This window comes from Caretta caretta, chromosome 16 (genome assembly GCF_965140235.1).
Source record: "Caretta caretta isolate rCarCar2 chromosome 16, rCarCar1.hap1, whole genome shotgun sequence".
Classification (NCBI taxonomy): domain Eukaryota; kingdom Metazoa; phylum Chordata; order Testudines; family Cheloniidae; genus Caretta; species Caretta caretta.
Genome location: NC_134221.1, coordinates 3,264,689 through 3,290,720, shown reverse-complemented (window position 1 = coordinate 3,290,720; position 26,032 = coordinate 3,264,689). Strand labels below are relative to the sequence as shown.

Here is a 26,032-nt window from a genome sequence, read left to right as displayed (position 1 = left end):
AACTACTGGGAAAGTCTGACACAGTGATGAGTGAACGTCTCCGAAGAGTAACTGAAAATGAAATACATGACCACTATTTGGGACCAAGAATTCAAAATGAACTGATCAAGCTAATGAGTGATAAAGTGAGAGCAACATTGTTTCATTGGTTAGTTTGGCAAAATATTTTGCAGTAATTCTAGATTGCACTCCGGACATAAGTCATCAAGAGCAGATGTCGTTAGTAGTGAGATTTTTCGACATTAATGATTCAGCACAGATTACAGTTAAGGAATCATTTATCACATTTTTAGAAGTAGAGGACACTACAGGTTTTGGACTTCTTCAAGCTCTCCTTGATGAACTAAAACGAATGGGATTGTCCGTAATGAACATTAGAGGACAGAGCTATGATAATGGTGCCAATATGAGAGGATGCATTTCTGGCGTGCAAGCTAGATTGCTGGCAGAAAATCCATGAGCCTTTTTTGTTCCATGTGCATGCCACAGCCTTAATTTGATTTTGTGTGATATGGCCAAGTCTTCTGTAGAAGCTATTTCTTTTTTTGGTTTGCTGCAACGCATTTACATGCTCTTTTCAGCTTCCACTCAACGATGACAAATATTCAAACCACATGTCAATGGTATTACTGTTAAGACTCTATCTGAGACACACTGGGAAAGCAGAGTAGAAAGTGCGAAAACACTGAGATATCAATCTGAGGAAGTTTACGAAGCACTGGTTGCTATTTCGCAAGAAGCCAGATATCCAAAAGCTAAAAGTGAAGCACAGTCACTGGCCTCTGAAATATCAAGCTTCAAGTTTCTATCGTCTGTCGTAATCTGGTAAGACATTCTTGTTAAAATCTCAAGTGTAAGCAAAATAATGCAGAGTCCAATGATGCAGCTTGATTCAACACTTACCTTACTAAACAACACACGAGACTTTTTAGTGAAATACAGAGAAAATGGATTCAAAGAAGCACAGGTTACAGCAAGAGAGCTTGCATAGGCACTCAGTGTAGAACCTAAATTTCCATGTCCGAACGTGACACGAGTTTCAAGGAAAAAACGGTAAGCGGAATATGAAGGCGCAGATGAGCCCATAGACGATCCAGAAAAGAAATTTGAGGTTGAATTTTTTAATGTTGTGATGGATAAAGCAATATCTGCCGTTGATGAAAGGTTTAATACCTTACGAGCATACCATGAACAGTTTGGATTTTTGTATGACATAACTAAATGCAACGAAATAGGAAAACAAGAGCAGCAAATGACGAAGTGCAAGAACCTAGAGAGCTTCCTGAAGCACGGAGATAGTTTTGATTTAAATGGACTTGAACTGTACGAAGAATTGAGTACATTGTCATCAGTGTTGCCACGTGCAAAATCGGTGAAGGACATTGTACAGTTTATTCATATCAGCAAACCTGTTGACATATATCCTAATGTGTATATTGCCACTCGTATTCTACTGACAATTCCTGTAACAGTAGCATCAGGAGAATGGAGTTTCGCAAAACTAAAGCTCATTAAAAACTATCTCCGGTCTACAATGAGTCAGGAACAATTGACTGGTCTTGCTATTCTTGCAGTCGAACAAGACATCACTTTGTCTTTGTCATACGATGACATTATTACTGATTTTGCAGCCAAAAAAGCCAGAAAGATCCCTTTTAATTAAAAACAAATCCTTGTTTCAATACCTCTTCATAGAAATTTCCAATAAAATGTTGACAAGTTTAAAAACTTATATTCTTTGCATCATTCTGTCAATAAATCAGAATTTTTTCTATAGCACTGCTTCTTCAGTGGTAGTCCGTCTGCATTACAGTGTGCTTAATTAAGTCAAATAGTTTTTAATAAAGTGCATGTGACAAGTTTTCCAATACTGTAAGCTTATGTTTGTGTTGCTAAGAGCAAGTCAGGCATAGGGGCACCAGTTTAATAATCCCGCCTAGGGCACCATAAATCCTAAGGACGGCCCTGCTTGCCCCCGCTGTGACACACAGTGGGCCGGCCGGGCTGGTCCGCCTACAGCAGGGGCTATGCTGGGCGCACCTTGCGGCAGCATCGCTGTTGACTCACTCAAGTACACCACGGGAGGAGTGAGGCTTGGAGACGAAGAGCTCCTGCCAGCGAGCAGCCGGCCTAGGTTTGTCAAGCGATCTAGCTGGAACTGAGTCACAGAAGGCAGAGCCAAGCCCTGCTCTCCCTCTGCCTGGGTTAAGCCAGGGCAGCAGGACCGGCACCAGAGTCACTACAGACCCTCACAGGTGAGACCACACACATCACACTTTGCACATGTGAGCACACGCACGTGGGGCAGTGCTCTGTTCCCCTCTAGCGTGGCTGGGCCCCAAGCAGAGGTTGGTGAGCTTGCAGCAGCCACTGCTAGAAGAGCCTGCTCTTTCCACGCCAGCAGCCCCAGGTTCAAGCCCCACTGCTGAGCCAGCCCCTCTGGCGACTCTGGGGATAACACTGTTCTGGTACAGAACGCTACAACAGGCATCAGGCAAAGTGACCTTCGCATGAGCTGCCATCTGCTCTCCTGGTGACACGCCCCCCCGGTGATACTTACTGTGCAGCACAAGGAGCCTGCCCTGCATGTCGATGGATAGCTTCAGCTGACCTGGGCAAACAACAGGAGAAAGACACATAAACGACTGGTGAAGATCTCATCCAAGGAGATTCCCTGCCAACTATGCCCCAAAAGCCAGACCAGCTGGGTGCTGAGGGACCCCCATGGCTCCACCCTTCTGCCAGCTTCACTCCAGCCACTAAACACCTTGACTCCCTGCTCTAACAGCATTCCCTGCTCTAACAGCATTTCAGGGGCTGCAGCTCAGTGAGCTTCTGCCCATGTAGAGGAGCCTGTGGCATGGGGAAGGGCTGGGAAAACCTGGCTCCTGGAAAGGGTCTATCTCAGTTTAATATGCCCCACAAGTCCGAGCGATGTGTGGCCACAGAGACTGGGCATGGGCGACTCCTGAACCCTGGGATGATCACTGGGCCTACAAACATGCCCTAATAGGAATTCAGCTGTTCAAAGTAAGTGACAACTGTCCCAACAAATCATGACCGAAAAGGTAGGAGAGGGAGGCAGAAAGACTGGCTCAGCCCAGACAAAAAGGCCTGTGATAAAACTCAAGGACTGTGTTAAAATCATGCCTGGTAAACAGCAACAGTGTGGGAGCAAGTATCAATGCACCAAAATTGATATGTCAGAAACTAGGCCTAATTGGTGGACAAAATAATGGGGGGATGGACTAGTCCACCCCCCACTCCCTTTGGGGTCCTTAAGGAAAGAGTCTTTGGGAGAAAAACTGGCTACTGGAGCAAGCTGCCATCATGACTGCCACCCCCACAGTCTCCTGGGACCCCCAGGGCCTTCGTCATCCTGATCCTGACCAGAGCGGACACAGAGAGGGACCCAGATGAAATCACCACCTCCACCGGCTCTAGCCACACCCCAGACAACCTTGGGATGAAACAGGATTAGACTTTAACAACACCAGCTCCAGCTCATCTCAACAAACTTCTTCTCTTTTCCCCAAAAGGGAAGCTATTACCATCTTTAATACTATCTAAGGGTACATCTACACTGCAGAGAGAAACCCACGGCACCAAGTCTCAGAGCCCGAGTCAGCTGACTTGGGCATACGAGGCTCGGGCTGCAAGGCTAAAAACAGCAGCGTAGACATTCCCGCTCGGGCTGGAGCCCAGGTTCTGAGACCCTCCTGAGACAATATGTACCCTTGAGTTCACCCTTTTTACAAGACTATGATAAATTTTGTACAAAATATGCCGTGTGAGGTATCATCTGAAAACTCCTAATTTGCTGAACGTTACTGTCCTAGTAAAATCTGTGTGGCCACATAGTATGTAAAGTTATAAAATTCTACTGCATAAGATGTGTTCCATGGCATACAGTATAGCTGGGGGGGGATTTACATGCTGGAGGCTGTGTGTGGGCAGAATAGGAGTGGTTGTTCCCACAGAAAAGCATTGTAAAACGCACCCTAGGGAACACAGCTGTCCATCTGTCCAGATTGTACCCTGAGTAATGTCACACCTCCACCCCATCGCATTTCAGAGCCAGAGCAGGAACATCTACACTGCTGGTTTTAGCCCCATAGCATGACTTGGGCTCTGAGACTCAGTGCTGTGAGTTTTTCTTTGCAGTGTAGCCTGTCAAACAAGGCTGAGGGGGGAGGGGGGGGGATTCCTTCTGAAAATTCTTTCCAGCTCAATAAAAAGGAACAAGGGACATAGTTCAAATGAAAGCCTTATTCAATACTTCACATTTCAAATACTTTAGCTGTTTTTCCTTCTTTTCTATATGCTCTTAAAGGAGCTTGCCCTGGTACTGAGCAGGCTGAGGGCTCTGTATACTGAACCCTGGACCTTGTTTAATATTGTTTAACACTGGACAGTGATTGGTTTATGTTAACACTTTTGGCCCATATATTCCAACTAAATTAATACAACAACCCAACCCCCAGCTCTCCATCCGCCCTTTGGGTGGCCTTGGAAGGTCCCTTAGCCCCTCTGCAAAAGCTTCCCTGTCCACAAACCAACACCAACCCCCCCACCAGTGGGCTGTAAGGAGCAGTTAGCCTCAGGGAGGGTGGTCTGACAGAGTAACCCCTGGGGAAGTGCTAAGTATAATTATACACACAGTGTAAGCTCCTGGAAGCAGGGACATTAGTGACATGTTAAGGCAGAGGGGCAGTGTGTCCTAATGGATGGAGCACTGCACTGGCAACCAGCAACCTGTAAGCTCAGTGGGGCAGGGACCTACGTTCCCTGTAAGTGGTACGGCCATGCGGCCACACAGCAGCCTATTTAGCGCCGCACAGGTGCTTAGGGAACCCGCCCGGCCAGGACCCGCCCGGCCAGGCCCCTCCCCCAGCCCCAACTTAGCTCAGCCCCAACTCAGCCCTGACCTGCCCTGGACCTGTCGCAGCCAGGGGAGGGGCGCCCTGAACCTAGCCTCAGCCTGGACCTGCTGTGGCCAGGCGCCCCTCCCCTGGCCCAGACCTGCCACAGCTGGGACACCCCTCCCTTGGCTCAAACCCAGCCCCAGCCCGAACCTGCCTTGGCTGGGGAAGGAGCACCTATCCCATGGCCCCAGCCCCGGAGCTGCCGCGGTGGGGAGAGACAACCCCCCCTCCCCCGCCAGCCCAGGGGGTGCCAAAAAGAATGGGGAAGAGCCCAGCACCCTACCCTTCCCTCACACAGCCATTGTCTCTGTGCCCATCCCAGTGGCATCTGCACTCTCACCATGGTGCCGTGCACCTGGCTAGAAGCCCTGACCCAGGGGGAATTGCTGCTGGTTGGCAGAGCTCACACTGAGCTGCCCAGTCACAACCCCAGGGACTGACAGCCGAAGAGGGGATTCAGGTAACTAGTCCCCATGTCCCAGAGACCCTCCCAGCAGGGGCCGGGCTGGCCTCCCAACGGGGCAGAGCTCTGGTGCGGTGGAAGCACTATGGGGAAGCAACACCTTCACTTGGCATTTCCTGCTTTGCTAAGGGTTGTGATGTCCCACACCGGGGCAGCAGAAAGCCCCTCGCTGGAACAGTGACCTACACTGGACCTGCAGGAAGCAAAGAAAGATCCCATGGCAGTGAGTGCAGGGCTGGGCTAGGAGCCTGGGTGCTAATTCTGGCTCTGCTACTGAGCTGCTGGGTGACCTGGAGCAAGTCTCTTCTCTGTGGGCCGTGTTCTCCCCATCCCAAAAAAGGGGGTAATGAAACTTTCCGTCCTGTGTGCAATGCTTGGAGATCTAGGGCTGGGCTGCTCAATGCAATGACTAGGTAACATTAGCAAGACAGCCCAATGTTTGGGAGTGAAGGCTGTTACTCCTAAGAGCCCTGAGACTCAAGAAAGATCTCCTGCCCTGGCTCCATGCCACATGGATTTCAGTGTGCCAGGGAACCCCATCCAATTAGTTAAGCTAGTGTGGCTGTTTGCATCGCTGGGGTGGGGGAGGAAAGTAGCCTTGGGGGAGGGGAAGCAGGGACAGGGTCTGCACAGCCCTGCTAGTTACATTCCCATGAGGTATTTCTGGAGATCCTCAGCAATCTGAGGAAGTCCACATTTCCAGCTAGCCGAGCCGGGGCGCAGCTGGGCTGTAAAGTCCTGGCACATCACCTCAGCGGCAGACGGCAGACAGCTCACAGCTCTGCCCAAGTGACAAGGCCCGGGAGTGGGAGGGTCATTTCACCCTCAGCTGGTGTAAGTCAGTGCAGCTCCACTGAAGCCTATGTCAATTTCCACCAGTGGCGAATTTGGCCCTCAGTGTTTAACATGCTACCAGAAAAACCCAGCATTTGGAGCCAGGACTTTAACCCTTTTGCCATCTTCCCATTTCTAAAGCCGTGGGAACACGCTCGTTATTCTGCCATTAACATCTGACAATGGTTACGCTGGGAAAGCAAAAGGGATGTGATCCAGCCAAGCATGACCCGGAGTCAGCCTGCTAAGGAATGGGAGCGCGAGGGGACAGAGAGCTTTTGTGCCAGGGCTATTTGAGGAGCGGGGAGAGGAAGAGCACTGACAGAATCTGCGCCGGGAGTGGCAGGGGGAGCCCTGGCTCTGAGAGGCAGCATGTGGTGCTCCCTAAACACAGCGGGCTGAGATTAAGCAGAGCAAGAGCAGCAGAAGCGGGGCAGAAGGCTGCAGCTGGGGTTAAAATAATTAAGTGATGTGAGGCTGTTTTATGACAGCCTAGCTCAATCTGAAGGAGTGTTCTGACTGGATACTGATCAGGGACACTGAGCACTGAGGAACAGGATTGGTTTAGTATTTAGTATGGGCATTGCAGTATCACCAGCAGGCCGTCAACTAGGGCCTCAGGGTGCTAGGTGCTGTACAAATGCTTAAAAAAGATGGGAGGAGAAAAAACAAGCTAGTGAAACCACGGAACTTTATGGGGTGTTCTGACCTATCTCTGAACCACTAGGGATTGGCCACTGGTGCTGAGAGAGAGGGCTGTAGATTAGCAGACTGGTCCAGTATGGAAAACCCCATCTTCCTGTAGGAAACGGACGATGGTGCTGGCTCATAAAGCCATCTGGAAACAGACTTGCCCCTGCCTCTCTCTTGCTACCTGCAAAAAGTTGGCATTAGTGTTGTGTGTTTGTACGGGTCCTGACAGAGTAACCTAGGCTGTCAGAGTAACCTGACAGAGTAGCCTGACTAGGCTCCTATGCACTCCAGTAATACAAATAACACAGGACAGTAAAGGTAACCACAGCCTGCGAGATGTGGAAGGATGCACTGCGGCTGGGATAGGAGACTGAGGAGGGGTGAGTTAAATAAATAAATGAACTGCAGCCACGTGGCAATATGGGTCCAGCTGAGGCATTCAGCTTTTCTCAGACAAACAGTGTGCTGGCCGCCCCACCCTCGGCTGGCAGGAAAGGCAGCCCCACACCTGCCTCGCCCTATGTGGAACTCTATTAACTTTCAACTTCCAGACACAAGGAGCTGCTGGCTTTGTTGAGTTTCCCCAGACAAAGTGGGTGGACTGAGGGCTGCATTTGAAAAATGTGGGTCTTGTAGAAGTGGGAAGTCTCTCTGGACACCAGAGAAGCAGTAAGTGAGGCCCACCTAGGCTGTGTCTCCACTAGGGATAAAGGTGGAATTTTACAAGACAAGCGAGCACAAGATAACGACCTCCTTGTAAACTCCTAGTGGAGACAGGGCAGGGGGGAGTTTTACCTCAGCGATCAGGGAAGTGAGAGAGCAGCTCACTACCAGGGACAATGATACCTGTTCTGCTGCATCAAACCCTGGGCTTTGTTCATGCTTGTAACACCTGTTTAATTAAAACCCTTGGGAGTAGAGGTCTGTTGGTGAAGGATCCCACCCCCATCACGGTCAGTTAAAGGCTAAGAGAGCTCTCCCGCCACTCCTCCGAATCATCCAAGGAGCAGTCTGGGCATTTCCACCTGTACATAAGAGCAATGAGTTGGGTGTATTCCTGTTGCTGTCTCATGCTGGATCCCCGTAGCAGGGATCTCACTACGAACACCCCATCTTTCTTCTACTGTAGGCGCTCTCATTACACCACTTGGGCTATGCTTCGCTGGGGGAGGGTGGGTTGCCCTGTACTGAATGAGGTAAGAATTCTGACTGGCACCACAATACTCGCAATAGGCCACCTCTCACAGGTCTCTGTCCTTCAAGTCCCAGTGATTGTGAGAATTTCAGCACTCACTTCAAAAGAGGACGTTTCTGGCCTCCAGGCTGAGGAGGAAAGCCAAGGGTGATGCAGGTGCAACCTAAAGGCTCCAAACCCAGAAGGCCAACAGAAAAGAGCCCAAACTTACTATTATTAGTCTTATGTTTTTAAGCCGATCTCCTGATTTTGGGGGGCTAGCTCATGATGTTTGAGTGCTTGGGTCTCAACTGGGGCAATTCTGGGCACATGGGCAGAGCACAGCCATGCTCCAGCCCTCCCTGACTGCGCCTGGCCCAGGATTGGGGTGGGGAAGGAAAGTGACTGTGATGTTACGGAAGCATAGGCCCCAGGAAGGGACACGCCTTGTCAGGTAAGGGGTGGGATTCCCTGCCTGCTTCCAGCGGCCTTTTATACCTTCTCGCTTTTATTCTCAGATGATTTACTGCAGCGGGCCTTGGAGAGAAGTAAAACAGAACTGTAAGTAAGGCCTCGCAGCTCTGAAGAGAACAGGAAAGTGCGTTAGTAAATGCAACGTTGTATACTAGCAGCATGGGGGAACGTGCTGCCTCATCAGCACAGAATAGTCCACTAGCCCCCATGGAAACCAGGAATCAGCGTCAGGTTTGTCACACACGCACACGTGCAGATGCATTCGCGCATGCACACTTTTGTCACACCCTCCCTGTCTCGATCACAAGTTCCCCCAGCAAGAAGCCGTCCTCTCTCCAACCACAACTGCTGCCTTGCTCCTGCTGGAACTGTACAACAATAGCAGGTACTGAACCCAGGGGAGGAGCTGCAGGGAACATCACAGGACATTCTCCCCTCCACTCAGAATCAGGAGGCTACCAGGCACTCTCCATCCCAAGGCCAGGGCCCAGCAAAGCAAAGGGACCCGGTGTGGGAGTGTCACTCGTTCTCCCTGGCTCCCGGGGGGGAGGGAGGGGAACGTTTTGCTCAGTTCTTTCTGCTGCGTGGCTCTGAGCATTTCTGTGCCTGTTCAGGAGCAGCCAGGTGGCCACAGTGTGGGCAGCTGAACCCAGGGACCTGGAGCCACGATGGCCCCGCTGCACAAGGGCCCTGGACATCCCAGGGCCACTGCTCTCAGTAGCTGGGGCGCATGGAGCTTTAAAAACCACACGCACATGTGCACGCACGCGCTCCCCACTTACTGATCTGATTAGGATCCAGAGAGTGGCTGTGACAACCTGCTGCTTTGTGAAGTCGCTTGGGGCCTGATCTCCAGAGGCGCTGAGCACCTACAGCCCCCGCTCCCCCCTGCCAGGAGATGCCTGTGTTCCGCAGCTCTGACATTCAGACCCATGCTGCCTTGCGAAACGCCAGGGCTGACACAGCACGCTGCATGCTTAGTACAGCTCCAGCCGTCTGCCCGGCAGCCTCTCTGGACCGGTAGAGCACAAGCCTTTGGGGACTGCGTACAATGTGATTGACCGGCGATCTCCTCCACCCCGGTCCACATTTGAAAGCTGAAATTCCCAGTCGATCACAGGCCACTGCTGTCCTGCCCGGGAGCGGTGGCATGGCCCAAGGCAATGCAGGAACCCTTCCTCAAGGGCTGTGCCCAGAGTGTGGTGAGAGGCAGCTGCCCCTGTGCCACCGGTGCCCTGGCCCCTCCCCTGTGCAACCCCCCAAGGCTCTGCTTTCTCCCTGGGCCTGTTCAATAGTCACTTGCCACTGCTAGGAGACTGGGCGACGCCAAGTTATGAGTTATGAGGAGAGGCTGAGGGAGCTGGGATTGTTTAGCCTGCAGAAGAGAAGAATGAGGGGGGATTTGATAGCTGCTTTCAACTACCTGAAAGGGGGTTCCAAAGAGGATGGCTCTAGACTGTTCTCAATGGTAGCAGATGACAGAACGAGGAGTAATGGTCTCAAGTTACAGTGGGGGAGGTTTAGATTGGATATTAGGAAAAACTTTTTCACTGTGAGGGTGGTGAAACACTGGAATGGGTTCCCTAGGGAGGTGGTAGAATCTCCTTCCTTAGAGGTTTTTAAGGTCAGGCTTGACAAAGCCCTGGCTGGGATGATTTAACTGGGGATTGGTCCTGCTTCGAGCAGGGGGTGGGACTAGATGGCCTTCTGGGGTCCCTTCCAACCCTGATATTCCATGATTCTGTGATTCTAAGTGCTCCAACACCAGCATGCAGATGGCGCACAGCCCTTTCCTTCACGCCCAGCCCGCACTAGCCACAGAGGCCTGGGAAGTCACTGGAAGTTATTCCTGGGAATCCAGTGGGCTTTTCCCAGAGCCACCAGCTATGCCAGGGTTGGTTTGGAACTATGGCATGGGTGAGGAGTGGCTGACCCAAGGCCCAGGTGAGGCGCTGGCTGGGGGCAGAGGGACACAGACCACATTAGTTGGTGTATTTAGTGCTGGTGGATGCTAGGCGCTGGGCAGTTGACATCACACAGCACCCTGGTGGCAAAAGCTATAAACCACTACCAGCCAGGTGCCCCCTAGGTCCAGTTAGCTGGAAGTGGAGGCCCTGGGTCCCAGTGCCCTTCACAAAGCGGTACTCTGGCAATGCACTGAGTGGGTATGCATGTGGCTCAGTGATTAGGTAACTCAGGGGAAATCAGAGCAGTGAGATTCTGGCCATTTCTTTTCTAGAAGGATCTTTAGTCTTTCTTTAGTTTTCACCCAAACCATGCAGAGGGAGCGCCAGTTAGCAAGGGCAGAAGCGCCCCTAGCCCAGTGGGCCCCAAACAGCTCACCTGGTACTGCAGCACAGCGCTGGGCACAGGACGACACCTTGCAGGGGCACTTGAACTAACAGCCTTGTGGCCCTGATCCAGACACGAGTGAACGTAAGAGAGACAGGACGCCGCTGCACATCGTGCGCTGTAGTGCTGCTATATGAAGCTTAATAGATCCCAGCCCAACAAGGCATCTGTGTGATTGGAGTTTGTCTAGCCCCTCCCCTCAGTCAACGCCTCCCTGGCCCACACAGTGTACAGGCTGAAAAGCGTCCTCTGGCCCCTGGAAAATCCCTCAGTTTTCAAAGCACTGCCTGACATGCCCCCACAAGCTGCTCCTGTGTTACACCAGAGCTGAGAATGGAGATTAGTCTGCAAGGGTAAAACTCCTTCCAGGAAAGCTATTGATCGGAACACCCCAGCAGTAGAAACCCAGGGGACCCAGAGCTCCTGCATAAAAGGGAGCAGCCACCTGACATGTGGAAATACACAACAAAAGTCCCCAGCCAAGCAGCAATCTGCCTCTAGCAACCGCTGAAGGAAAACCAGCCCCTCAAACCACTTTCTCCATACTGAGCACTTTCAGCTCCTTCAAGACCATGCACTGCACCTTGCCAGACCCTTAGCATTGCACGGCTGAACCTAACCCATAAAGTCCCGAACTCCCGATCACACTGTACACGAAAGGCCAGCACGCCCCATTCCCATTACAGCCCCATAGCCACCAATCACACCAGGGTCATTAGATATGCAGCGCACAAGTGTCTTCCATCTGCATACAAACCTCTACCCTGGAGCATGAAATCGTAGCACTTTGAAGACAAGAGCAAAGCGCACCAGGGTGACAAAGCATCACACACTGCTGAAGAGAGGAGGGAACCCAGTTATAAATCAGTGCGGGGAGGGGCACATTTCCTAACCTCCACCCAGGAGCTGTAACAGTGCTGGGCCTTCTCCAAACACCAGGGATGTGCAGCCAGCGGGGATGGGATGTTCCAAACCCCTTGAAAAACTGCTTGATCCAAACCCAGCTCATCTGACAAAGCAGGTGAGCAGGGAGCAAAGCGAGAAGGAGGCATGCTGCTGTTACTGCGACTTTCCAAACTTCCTCCTCCACCCCTGGGATTCTTACACTCAACGGTGCGTGATGGGTCCTACTGCAGGGGCCCCCATCACAAGCCAGATGTTTGCACAATAAACCCCTGCAAACCCTGACAGAAGGGCCTCTGCACTCAGAGTGTGACAGCTTGTGACAATGCAACAATGACGTCACACATTCTGCACTTGCTGACCCGGTCTGAATCAGTCCAGTGGCACCAGAGTAAAACCAGCCTCAGGGGAGCCCCTTTGTGCTCAGGGCTGATTGCTGAGGCGCAGGTACCAGCGGAGGCCGGGATTTCACGCACTCTGCGGTAGGAGGACTGTCTGTTCTCGCCCAGCGAGGCAGAGTGGACAGGCTCACTGCATGCTCACTCCTTGGCATGGGCGGCATGGTACAGGTGAGGGGTTTAACTCTGCCCTGCGGGGAGCTGCCCCAGGCCCGAGTGCAGGCCAGCCCCCTGTCTGTGCCCCCGCATAGCGACAACCCCGTGCACGGCCCAGGGCGGCCCAGACCGACTGACTCCCAGGACTCAGCCCCACAGGCCCAGCCTGCCCCGGCCTCAGCACTCACCGAAGGTCGTGAGGTAGAAGGAAGCGTCCAGCGGGTCGGCCCGGCCAGCGCAGAGCGAGACCCTGCGGACGTCGCCGGACTCCATGGCCGCGGGCCCAGCCGGCCTGTGGGGGGGGAGCTGGGGGTGCCTGGCAGGAGCCTCAGCAGCCAGTTAACACGGGCAGCGCACAGCCTGCACAGAGCCCAGCCTCCTTCCGACTGCCCGCCCGCGTTTGAAGAGCACAAAGGGCTCCGGCAGCCCATTGGCCAGGCCGCTCTGAATGGGGAGCTGCACCTGCCTGAGCAAACAAGGCCCTGGCCACACACACACACGCTGATACACACAGAGAGACACTGATACACACAGAGAGAGACACTGATACACACACACACTCTGTAACACACAGAGAGACACTGACACACACACACACACGCTGATATACCCAGAGAGAGACACTGATACACACACACACACACTCTGTAACACACAGAGAGACACTGACACACACACACACACTCTGTAACACACAGAGAGACACTGACACACACACACACGCTGATATACCCAGAGAGACACTGATACACACACAGAGAGACACTGACACACACACACACTCTGTAACACACAGAGAGACACTGACACACACACACACACGCTGATATACCCAGAGAGACACTGACACACACACACACTCTGTAACACACAGAGACACTGACACACACACACACACGCTGATATACCCAGAGAGACACTGACACACACACACACTCTGTAACACACAGAGACACTGACACACACAGACACTCACACATACTCTGATACACACACAGAGACACGGACACACACACACACACTCTCATACACACACAGAGACACGGACACACAGAGACACTCATAAACACAGAGACACTGACACACACACACACGCACAGAGATACACTGATACACACACACACTGATACACACACACACAGACTAACGCACACACACACTGACACTGGTGATACAGACAGACACTGACACACACACACAGGTGCGCGCACACACTGACACTGGTGATACAGACAGACACTGACACACACACACACACTGTGATACACACTGACACTGACACACACACACAGGTGCGCACACACACTGACACTGGTGATACAGACAGACAACGATACAGACCGAGATACACAGATATACACTGACACTCTGATGCAGACACACTGATACACGCACGTAGCTATTCTGATACACACACAGAGACATGCTGATATACATACACAATGGCACAGTGATATACACAGACAAATTCTCATTCACACACTAGTACACACACAGGTTTCAGAGGAACAGCCGTGTTAGTCTGTATTCGCAAAAAGAAAAGGAGTACTTGTGGCACCTTGTGGTACTTGTGGTACTTGTGGCACTAAATTGGTTAGTCTCTAAGGTGCCACAAGTACTCCTTTTCTTTTTGCGAGTACACACACAGACACTCTCGTACACACACAGAGACACACACACAGAGACACACACAGACACTCTGATACAGACACACACTGACACGCATACACAAACACACAGAGATATTCACTGACACTCTGATACACGCAGAGACAGACACACTGATACACGCGTACAGTTATTCTGATACACACGGAGAGACACTCTGATACACACATACTGCTACACACACTGATACACACAGACACTCTGACATACATACACACACACTGACACTCTCACACAAACTCTGATACACACATTGACCCTCTGATACACACACACACTAATACACATACACAGTGATATACATACACAAACTCCGATACACACCCACACACACTGATACACACACACATAGAGACACACACTGACACACTCACATACATAAATTCTCATACACACACTCACACATTGATATACATACACAGACACTCTGATACACACACAAACAGATACACACACTGACCCCATAATATACTCACACAGAGACACTCTGATACATACACTGACATACACACACAAACTGATACACACCCACTAATACACACAGTGACCCTCTAATATACAGAAAGAACAGGAGGACTTGTGGCACCTTAGAGACTAACCAATTTATTTGAGCATGAGCTTTCGTGAGCTACAGCTCACTGCATCGGATGCATCCGGCTGTTGCAGACTAACACGGCTGTTACTCTGAAACCTCTAATATACACATACACAGACTCTCATATACACACAAATTCTGATATGCAGACACACTGATACACACATTGACCCACTGATATACAGACACACAGACACTCTGTTAGACACACACACTGACACAATAATATATAGACACAAATTCGCATACACACACACTAATACACACACACTGATATACACACACAGAGATACTTTCATACGCATTGACCCTGGTGTACCCACACACTGATACACACACATATACTCTGATATATGCACTGACACTGATATACACACACACACTGATCTACACACAAAGACACTGATACTCTGATATACAGATTTACACACTGACCCTTTGATATATACACATACACTGACACTCTGATACACACACACTCTGATACACACACTACCCCTCTGATATACACACTGATGCTCTGATCTACACACAGAGACACTCGGATACTCTGATACACACACAGATTTAAAAGGTTTCAGAGGAACAGCCGTGTTAGTCTGTATTCGCAAAAAGAAAAGGAGTACTTGTGGCACCTTAGAGACTAACCAATTTATTTGAGCATGAGCTTTCGTGAGCTACAGCTCACTTCATCAGATGTATACCGTGGAAACTGCAGCAGACTTTATATACACACAGAGAATATGAAACAATACCTCCTCCCACCCCACTGTCCTGCTGGTAATAGCTTATCTAAAGTGATCAACAGGTGGGCCATTTCCAGCACAAATCCAGGTTTTCTCACCCTCCACCCCCCCCACACAAATTCACTCTCCTGCTGGTGCTAGCCCATCCAAAGTGACAACTCTTTACATAATCAAGTTGGGTGTCCCCTGAATAGATATGTGGGCACAATTGGCAGGGCCTACATCACAGGGCCTAATAACATCAGCCACACTATCAGAGGCTCGTTCACCTGCACATCCACCAATGTGATATATGCCATCATGTGCCAGCAATGCCCCTCTGCCATGTACATTGGTCAAACTGGACAGTCTCTACATAAAAGAATAAATGGACACAAATCAGATGTCAAGAATTATAACATTCATAAACCAGTCGGAGAACACTTCAATCTCTCTGGTCACGCAATCACAGACATGAAGGTCGCTATCTTAAAACAAAAAAACTTCAAATCCAGACTCCAGCGAGAAACTGCTGAATTGGAATTAATTTGCATACTATTATTCATTTGGATAGTATTATTCATGCAATATTCATTTGGATACTATTAATTTAGGCTTAAATAGAGACTGGGAGTGGCTAAGTCATTATGCAAGGTAGCCTGTTTCCTCTTGTTTTTTCCTACCCCCCCCCCCAGATGTTCTGGTTTAACTTGGATTTAAACTTGGAGAGTGGTCAGTTTAGATGAGCTATTACCAGCAGGAGAGTGAGTTTGTGTGTGTATGGGGGTGGGGGGGATGTGAGAAAACCTGGATCTATGCAGGAAATAGCCCGACTTGATTATGTAAAGAGTTGTCACTTTGGATGGGCTAGCACCAGCAGGAGAGTGAATTTGTGTGGCGGGGTGGAGGGTGAGAAAACCTGGATTTGTGCTGGAAATGGCCCACCTGTTGATCACTTTAGATAAGCTATTACCAGCAGGACAGTGGGGTGGGAGGAGGTATTGTTTCATATTCTCTGTGTGTATATAAAGTCTGCTGCAGTTTCCACGGTATACATCTGATGAAGTGAGCTGTAGCTCACGAAAGCTCATGCTCAAATAAATTGGTTAGTCTCTAAGGTGCCACAAGTACTCCTTTTCTTTTTACAGATTTAAAACTGACCCTCTGATATATACATATACACTGACACTCTCATACACACACATCCTGATTTCCTGGGTTCACACACAGATACCATGCTTGCAAGCACTGCTGACTAAGGGCACCAGGGTGCCAAATATCAGGGGGATAGCCGTGTTAGTCTGTATCCACAAAATGTGTGTTTTTTACCCACGAAAGCTTATGCCCAAATAAAACTGTCAGTCTATAAGGTGCCACCGGACTCCTCGTTGTTTTTGTGGCACCAGGGTGGGTATTTATTGATCCCAGACATTCTGGGAGGCAATGGCGGATTTAGAGTTAGTGGGGCCCTGTGCGCAGCTTCATTTTGGGGGACCCAGCCAAGAAAAAGAACATTCTTATCTCCCCCGCCCTGCGGCACGGAGGGAGGGAGACAGCGCAGGCGGGAGCTGCCTTAGCCCTGCTGCGCTGCTGCTGAGACGTCTCTGCGTCCCTTGTGGGGAGGGGAGCAGCAGCTCTCCTTGCGCTGCCCGGCGTGGGGGCAGCGCACAGAGCCACCACCCCACGCCCGGCCGCTAGGGGGATGCAGAGACGTGCCAGCAGCCAGCCGCTTCCGGGAGCCGTGTGGGGCCACCAGCCACGGCATGCAGGCAGCCTGCCTGCCTGAGCCCTGCTGCACCGCTGGCCGGGACTCGGGGGCAGATTGTCAGATGAGATTTGTCCTGCATTTTGGGGGCCCCATGCCACCGCACAGTTTGTTTCATGGCAAATCCGCCTCTGCTGGGAGGGGCTTAGAGCAATGGGGTTTGTTAGTGGCAAGGGAGCCAGCCCTGGCTGCTGGCTGCTGTTAACCAGCTGGCAGAAGGGTTGTACTGAGGATGGCCTTTGCATTCTCTGCCCTTGGGGAGGAGGGGAGCTGGCCAGCTGAGGTAGTGACTATAATGTAAAACAGTCCATTGTAACAAGCAGAGTCCTAGGGAGCCCAGCCCAGCCCAGCCCCTGCCCTCGGGCAGCGCTGCCTGCTGCCATTTCTCACTCACTACCTAGGGTAGCAGATGGCAGGGGTTTCCTCTTCTGTCAAGGTACAGGATACTGAACTCAGACCTCAGGGACAGGACCACTGACGCCAGCTTTACCTGTGACAGCTGAGAACAACTTCCTGCCATAAGCCAGGCCAGGAGAAAGGAAAGGCAGAGATGCTTTTTAACTCTAGCTTCTCCCTCTCATTTCCCTTGGTGGCTATGTCTGCACTGGCGATTGTTCTCCCTGTTGTTACCAGAGGCAGAACTCCACCCACGCTAGCATCAGAAGAGGCTGCAGTGTAGACGGGGCTCCGGCGACTTTGTACCACATCAGCTGGCTCTGCCCAGGGAGGGGGTTAGACACCCTGATGGTCAAAACGCTTGTGTCCAGCCTACGCCAGCGCTGCACCTGCTGCCGGGCTAACAGGGAGGCTTTGTCTCCCCCAGTGGCTCCACCACATATAGAGGGTTATGAGGCTGTGTCTTAGAGCAGTGGTCTCCAAAGTGCGATGCGTGCACCCCAGGGGGGTGCGCAAGACCATCCATTGGGGGCCACGGCCGGAGGAGCACTGCGGGAACAAACAGGGCGGCGTGGCCGGAGAAGCGCCGCCGGAGGAAAAGAAAAAGAAAAAAAAAAAGGGCAGCCGGAGGAGCTGCGCCCTAAGATTGGCCAGAATGCCGCCCCTTATATGAATCTGAACCCTTGGATCTGAGAACCCTTGGATCTGAAAGCCCTTGGATCTGAGAACAATGAAAAAGCATTCAGTTTTCTTACAAGAAGACTTTTAATAGAAATAGAAGTAAATAGAAGTAAAGGAATCACCTCTGTAAAATCAGGATGGTAGATACCTTACAGGGTAATTAGATTCAAAACATAGAGAATCCCTCTAGGCAAAAACTTAAGTTACAAAAAAGACACACAGACAGAAATAGTTATTCTATTCAGCACAGTTCTTTTCTCAGCCATTTAAAGAAATCATAATCTAACACATACCTAGCTAGATTACTTACTAAAAGTTCTAAGACTCCATTCCTGTTCTATCCCTGGCAAAAGCAGCATATAGACAGACACAGACCCTTTGTTTCTCTCCCTCCTCCCAGCTTTTTAAAGTATCTTGTCTCCTCATTGGTCATTTTGGTCAGGTGCCAGCGAGGTTACCTTTAGCTTCTTAACCCTTTACAGGAGAGAGGATTTTTCCTCTGGCCAGGAGGGATTTTAAAGGGGTTTACCCTTCCCTTTATATTTATGACAAGCCTCTTTTGAGGTTTCTTACTTAATAGCGAAAGACAAAAAACCACATACCATTGGGGAATCACTTCTTCCTGCCGCGGTAAAAATGGCTGAAATAATACACAGAAAACAATATGGCGACAAACTAAAATGCATTCCTTTGTCAGCAAATACTGTTGGAAAACACCTAGAAACCATTGCTGAAGATTTGAAGAAACAAGTATTAGAACAAATTACGCAGTGTGGGAGGTTTGCTATATAGTAGGATGAAAGTACAGATGTTTCTAACGTGTCAGCTTATGGTATTTGCTAGATTCTGTTTCAATAATGAAATACACAAAGAACTACTTTTTTGTGAGCCACGAAGGGAAAGATGTACCGGAGAAGATATATTCTCAACAGTAAATGACTTCTTTAATAAAAACAATGTTTTATGGAAAAACTGTGTAAGTGTAACCACTGATGAAGCGGCTGCTTTGACTGGAATAAAAAAGGGATTCCGGGGTAAGGTTACAGAGATAGAACCACACGTGAAATTCATTCACTGCATCATTCATAGGCAAGCTATTGCAGCAAAGAAGTTGGAGCCAGAAGTGCACAAAGTGCTACAGAATGTCATCGATGTGGTTAATTTTATAAAAACAAGACCTTTAAATAGTAGAATCTTTACAACACTTTGTAATGAGATGGGGAGTGATCATGAAAATCTTTTGTACCACACAGAGGTTTGCTGGTTATCTCTTGGCAAAGTGCTTAAAAGAGTTGTCGAACTTAAAGATGAGTTACACATTTTTCTTTTACAAAAAGACAAGTGTTCCAAATTTGCTGACCTTTTCCGTGATGACAAGTGGCTGTCAGTAGTATGCTACCTAGCAGATATTTTCAAAAAAATAAACACACTTCATCTGTCCCTTCAAGGTAAAGGTGACGTTTTAACAATGAGTGAGAAAGTAACTGCTTTTCTAAAGAAACTCGTGCTATGGAGAGAGCATTTTGAAAATGGATGTTTGGAAATGTTTCCATCGTTATGTGATTTTGTTGCCGAAAATGATGTAAGTGTGTCGCCTATAAAAACTCTCATATCTGCACACTTAAAAAACTTGGAAACAGAATTTTCTAACCTGTTTAAAAATCTTCCAAATGAAGAGTTTCAGTGGGTTTTGAACTCATTTGTTAAAAATATAAAAATGCAACACCTTCCGATTAGTTTGCAAGAACTGATTGACATCAGGGAAGATGGATATTTACTAGCCAAATTTCAACAAAACCCTTTGAATAATTGGTGGCTGGGATTGAAAAATGAGTATCACGATTTAGTAAGCGCAGCCAACGATGCACTTCTTCCCTTTGGATCCATGTACCTTTGTGAGGCATCTTTTTCAGCTACGACAGCCATTAAAACCAAGCATCGAAATAGGCTGAACTTAGAGCCAGACCTTTGAGTCGCTGTATCACAAAGTGTTAAACCAAGATTTTCAAAAACAACGAAGTATAGTCAATCACATTGCTCTCACAAAAAATATTATTATTAATAATAATTTTTTAGTGAGCAAAATGTTTTTGTACCGTTAATAAAATAAAATAAATATTTTTAGGGTTAGCGTTAGAGCAGCGAACAGCACAGCAGCTAACAGAAGGAGTTTGCCTGGGAGTTCGCCCGGGGAGAGCCCACCAAGGCTTACATCTTGCTGGCTTCTCTGAGTAGTCACTGCAACTCCTGAGGAAGCTCGTAGAAGGAAGGTAATATGGATGGGGAGTGTTCAGCTGTTGTGACCTGCACTGGATGTGCGTTTGTCTTTCTTCCACAGGACAGAAGCGACTTTGTCTGTACAAAGTGCAAGCTGGTCTCCATATTGGAAGAGAAGGTTCAAGGTCTGGAGCAACAGGTATCGACCCTGCGTTGCATAACAGAAACTGAAGATTTCCTGGACAGACGTCAGGATATGCTTCTACGGGCACAAATTTCTGAAGATTCAGAGCAGGCTGCGCAGTGGGGACAGGAGGATGGGGAAGAAATTTGGCATCATGTGACCTCCATAAGAAAAACGGGGAACGTCCATGTACCAGCAATGCAGATACAGGTAAGTGACCGTTTTCATGTTCTCTCCACAGGTACCATTGTGGGGAGTGGCCCAGATGATACATCTGAGGGAAGGGAGCAGAAGGAGACTCTGCCAATTGGAAGGCATGAGATGCACTGTCCTAGGGTTGGGGCTTCCACGACCACCGCTCCCAAGAGAAGGAGGCGGGTGGTGGTGGTCAGGCACTCTCTCCTCAGGGGGACTGAGTCATCTATCTGCCGCCCGACCAGGAAAACCGAGAAGTCTGCTGCTTGCCAGGAGCAAAGATTCGTGATGTGACGGAGAGACTGCCGAGACTCATCAAGCCCTTGGATCGCTACCCCTTCCTGCTTCTCCACGTGGGCACCAATGATACTGCCAAGAATGACCTTGAGCGGATCACTGCAGACTACGTGGCTCTGGGAAGAAGGATAAAGGAGTTGGAGGCGCAAGTGGTGTTCTCGTCCATCCTCCCCGTGGAAGGAAAAGGCCTAGGTAGGGACCGTCGAATCGTGGAAGTCAACGAATGGCTACGCAGGTGGTGTCGGAGAGAAGGCTTTGGATTCTTTGACCATGGGATCGTGTTCCAAGAAGGAGGAGTGCTAGGCAGAGACGGGCTCCACCTAACGAAGAGAGGGAAGAGCATCTTCGCAAGCAGGCTGGCTAACCTAGTGAGGAGGGCTTTAAACTAGGTTCACTGGGGGAAGGAGACCAAAGCCCTGAAGTAAGTGGGGAAGTGGAATATCGGGAGGAAGCATGAGCAGGAGCACGCGACAGGGGAGGGTTCCTGCCTCATACTGAGAAAGAGGGGCGATCAGCGGGTTATCTGAAGTGCCTATACACAAATGCACAAAGCCTGGGAAACAAGCAGGGAGAACTGGAAGTCCTGGCACAGTCAAGGAATTATGATGTGATTGGAATAACAGAGACTTGGTGGGATAACTCACATGACTGGAGTACTGTCATGGATGGATATAAGCTGTTCAGGAAGGACAGGCAGGGCAGAAAAGGTGGGGGAGTTGCACTGTATGTAAGGGAGCAGTATGACTGCTCAGAGCTCAAGTATGAAACTGCAGAAAAACCTGAGTGTCTCTGGATTAAGTTTAGAAGTGTGAGCAACAAGGGTGATGTTGTGATGGGAATCTGCTATAGACCACCAGACCAGGGGGATGAGGTGGACGAGGCTTTATTCTGGCAACTAACGGAAGTTACTAGATTGCAGGCCCTGGTTCTCATGGGAGACTTCAATCACCCTGATATCTGCTGGGAGAGCAATACAGCGGTGCACAGACAATCCAGGAAGTTTTTGGAAAATGTAGGGGACAATTTCCTGGTGCAAGTGCTGGAGGAACCAACTAGGGGCAGAGCTCTTCTTGACCTGCTGCTCACAAACCGGGAAGAATTAGTAGGGGAAGCAAAAGTGGATGGGAACCTGGGAGGCAGTGACCATGAGATGGTCAAGTTCAGGATCCTGACACAAGGAAGAAAAGAAAGCAGTAGAATACGGACCCTGGACTTCAGAAAAGCAGACTTTGACTCCCTCCGGGAACTGATGGGCAAGATCCCCTGGGAGAATAACATGAGGGGGAAAGGAGTCCAGGAGAGCTGGCTATATTTTCAAGAATCCTTACTGAGGTTACAGGGACAAACCATCCCGATGTGTAGAAAGAATAGTAAATATGGCAGGCGACCAGCTTGGCTTAACAGTGAAATCCTTGCTAATCTTAAACACAAAAAAGAGGCTTACAAGAAGTGGAAGATTGGACAAATGACCAGGGATGAGTATAAAAATATTGCTCGGGCATGCAGGAGTGAAATCAGGAGGGCCAAATCACACCTGGAGTTGCAGCTAGCAAGAGATGTTAAGAGTAACAAGAAGGGTTTCTTCAGGTATGTTGGCAACAAGAAGAAAGCCAAGGAAAGTGTGGGCCCCTTACTGAATGAGGGAGGCAACCTAGTGACAGAGGATGTGGAAAAAGCTAATGTACTCAATGCTTTTTTTGCCTCTGTCTTCACGAACAAGGTCAGTTCCCAGACTACTGCACTGGACAGCACAGCATGGGGAGGAGGTGACCAGCCTTCTGTGGAGAAAGAAGTGGTTCGGGACTATTTAGAAAAGCTGGACGAGCACAAGTCCATGGGGCCGGATGCGTTGCATCCAAGAGTGCTAAAGGAGTTGGCAGGTGTGATTGCAGAGCCATTGGCCATTATCTTTGAAAACTCATGGCGATCGGGGGAAGTCCCGGACAACTGGAAAAAGGCTAATGTAGTGCCCATCTTTAAAAAAGGGAAGAAGGAGGATCCTGGGAACTACAGGCCAGTCAGCCTCACCTCAGTCCCCGGAAAAATCATGGAGCAGGTCCTCAAGGAATCAATTCTGAAGCACTTAGAGGAGAGGAAAGTGATCAGGAACAGTCAGCATGGATTCACCAAGGGAAAGTGATGCCTGACTAATCTAATTGCCTTCTATGATGAGATAACTGGTTCTGTGGATGAAGGGAAAGCAGTGGACGTGTTGTTCCTTGACTTTAGCAAAGCTTTTGACACTGTCTCCCACAGTATTCTTGCCAGCAAGTTAAAGAAGTATGGGCTGGATGAATGGACTATAAGGTGGATAGAAAGCTGGCTAGATTGTCGAGCTCACTGGGTAGTGATCAATGGCTCCATGTCTAGTTGGCAGCCGGTATCAAGTGGAGTGCCCCAAGGGTCGGGCCTGGGGCCGGTTTTGTTCAATATCTTCATAAATGATCTGGAGGATGGTGTGGATTGCACCCTCAGCAAGTTTGCAGATGACACTAAACTGGAAGGAGAGGTAGATACGCTGGAGGGTAGGGATAGGATACAGAGGGACCTAGACAAATTGGAGGATTGGGCCAAAAGAAATCTGATGAGTTTCAACAAGGACAAGTGCAGAGTCCTGCACTTAGGACGGAAGAATCCCATGCACCGCTACAGACTAGGGACCGAATGGCTCGGCAGCAGTTCTGCAGAGAAGGACCTAGGGGTTACAGTGGATGAGAAGCTGGATATGAGTCAACAGTGTGCCCTTGTTGCCAAGAAGGCCAATGGCATTTTGGGATGTATAAGTAGGGGCATTGCCAGCAGATCGAGGGATGTGATTGTTCCCCTCTATTTGACACTGGTGAGGCCTCATCTGGAGTACTGTGTCCAGTTTTGGGCCCCACACTACAAGAAGGATGTGGAAAAATTGGAAAGAGTCCAGCGGAGGGAGACAAAAATGATTAGGGGACTGGAACACATGACTTCTGAGGAGAGGCTGTGGGAACTGGGGATGTTTAGTCTAAGGAAGAGAAGAATGAGGGGGGATTTGATAGCTGCTTTCAACTACCTGAAAGGGGGTTCCAAAGAGGATGGCTCTAGACTGTTCTCAGTGGTAGCAGATGACAGAACAGGGAGTAATGGTCTCAAGCTGCAGTGGGGGAGATTTAGGTTGGATATTAGGAAAAACTTTTTCACTAGGAGGGTGGTGAAACACTGGAATGCGTTACGTAGGGAGATGGTGGAATCTCCTTCCTTAGGTTTCAGAGGAACAGCCGTGTTAGTCTGTATTCGCAAAAAGAAAAGGAGTACTTGTGGCACCTTAGAGACTAACCAATTTATTTGAGCATGAGCTTTCGTGAGCTACAGCTCACTTCATCAGATGTTCCTTAGAAGTTTTTAAGGCCAGGCTTGACAAAGCCCTGGCTGGGATGATTTAATTGGGGATTGGTCCTGGTTTGAGCAGGGGGTTGGACTAGATGACCTCCTGAGGTCCCTTCCAACCCTGATATTCTATGATTCTATGAAATATTTTAAAAATATTGTTTATTTCATCTTTATCTCATCCTTTTTTAATTTCTATTTTTGTGTATGTTTTATAATGTACATAATATATTAGAACAGTAGTACATGTATATAATTTATAAATAAATAAATATACATATATTGGGGATGTGCGCTCAAAACATTTTTACTGGCAGGGGTGCGCGATCAAAAAAGTTTGGAGACCACTGGCCTGGAGCAGGAAGCAAATGGCCCTGCAGGCGGAGCCTGTCTGGAGGGCCGGGAGGGTTCAGAACGTCACAGGCAGATCTGTACACTGCAGCCAAGCTGTTATTTACGCACCCATTGTGCTGGGTCCTGTGTGTAAGCAGCGTCTGAATGGGCTCTCCCTTGCCATCTAGTGATGAACTGGGGAAAAGACCTCAGGAGCGTTCTGTCTGCACAGACACATCAACTCGGCCTAGGTGATCAGTGAACAGATCCTCTTGCCAAAGCAGAGGCGACGAGTAACTGTTGATAGTGGGAGGGGGCACAATTTAAAGGTTTTGATAGTATGCCAAAAAAAGAAATAAAAGTATAAACCCTGGCAGAAATCCATGTGCCCCTCCCCCTATGTGCCGCCTCTGTGCCAAAGTGATCAATTTTGGCTATTTTAGGTAAAGAAAGGCAAGAGAGATGACTCCAGCAACTGGAGATCCATCTCTCTCTGTTCCAGCATGTACAAATTTTATACCAGCTGCCTCACGGCTGGGTTAACAGACTGGTCAGTGAACAGAGGAGCTCCATCCAGGAAGGCTTCCTGTCATGTGAACCCTTTTACGAACACAACTTTGTCCTTCGAACTGCCATCCACAGAGCCAGAAGGGCACTGAGGCAATATGCCATAACATGACTTGACCTGGCTAATGCTTTCAGATCCATGTCCCATCAGCATATTTTTGCCATGCTCCAAGAATATGGGATGACTGAAAACTTTCTAAAACTGGTCCAGTAACTTTATGTAGGCTGTACCACCACCATCCGCTGCATGGAAGGAGAGACTCCAAAAATTCCAATCCGTAGCAGCATGAAGCAAGGCAGTCCCCTCAGCCCCACTGTTTTCAACCTAGCCATGGAACCACACATTTGAGTGATCTCCAGTGGTCTAGACTGTTTGGACCTGTATGGCAACAGAATGAATATCCTGGCCTACGCAGAGGATCTGGTCCTTATCGCAGACAGCCCTGAGAGTCTCCAACAAATGCTCAATGTCACCAGCCAGGCTACCAACTTGATGGGATTCCACTTTAACGCTAGGAAATGCGCATCCCTGCATATCAATGGCAGTAGAAGGGACTTGGTCCAGGCGACACCATTCTAGATCCAGGGTGAACCCATGATCTTCCTTGAAGATGGGCAAGCATACCAACATCTGGGCACGCCCACGGGTTTCCATGTCCAGCAGACATCTGAGGATA

At 49.4% G+C, this 26,032-nt stretch overlaps 1 protein-coding gene across 5 annotated transcripts in view; it reads right to left on the bottom strand.

Moving 5' to 3' along the window:
* The window catches only part of RGS3 (regulator of G protein signaling 3), a 239,211-nt gene that overhangs the window by 176,917 nt on the left and 36,262 nt on the right, over nt 1–26,032 (bottom strand). For 4 of the 5 annotated variants that reach the window (XR_012665250.1, XM_075120455.1, XM_075120453.1 and 1 more), the window contains one exon: nt 2,561–2,611. Coding sequence is in view for 4 of the 5 variants with exons in the window: in XM_075120455.1 (XP_074976556.1) it covers nt 2,561–2,611 (51 nt within the window). In the remaining variant the exon portion in view is untranslated. Of the gene's footprint in view, nt 1–2,560; nt 2,612–12,560; nt 12,741–26,032 lie in introns of those variants that run through there. The other variant, XM_075120456.1, reaches the window with a different exon arrangement.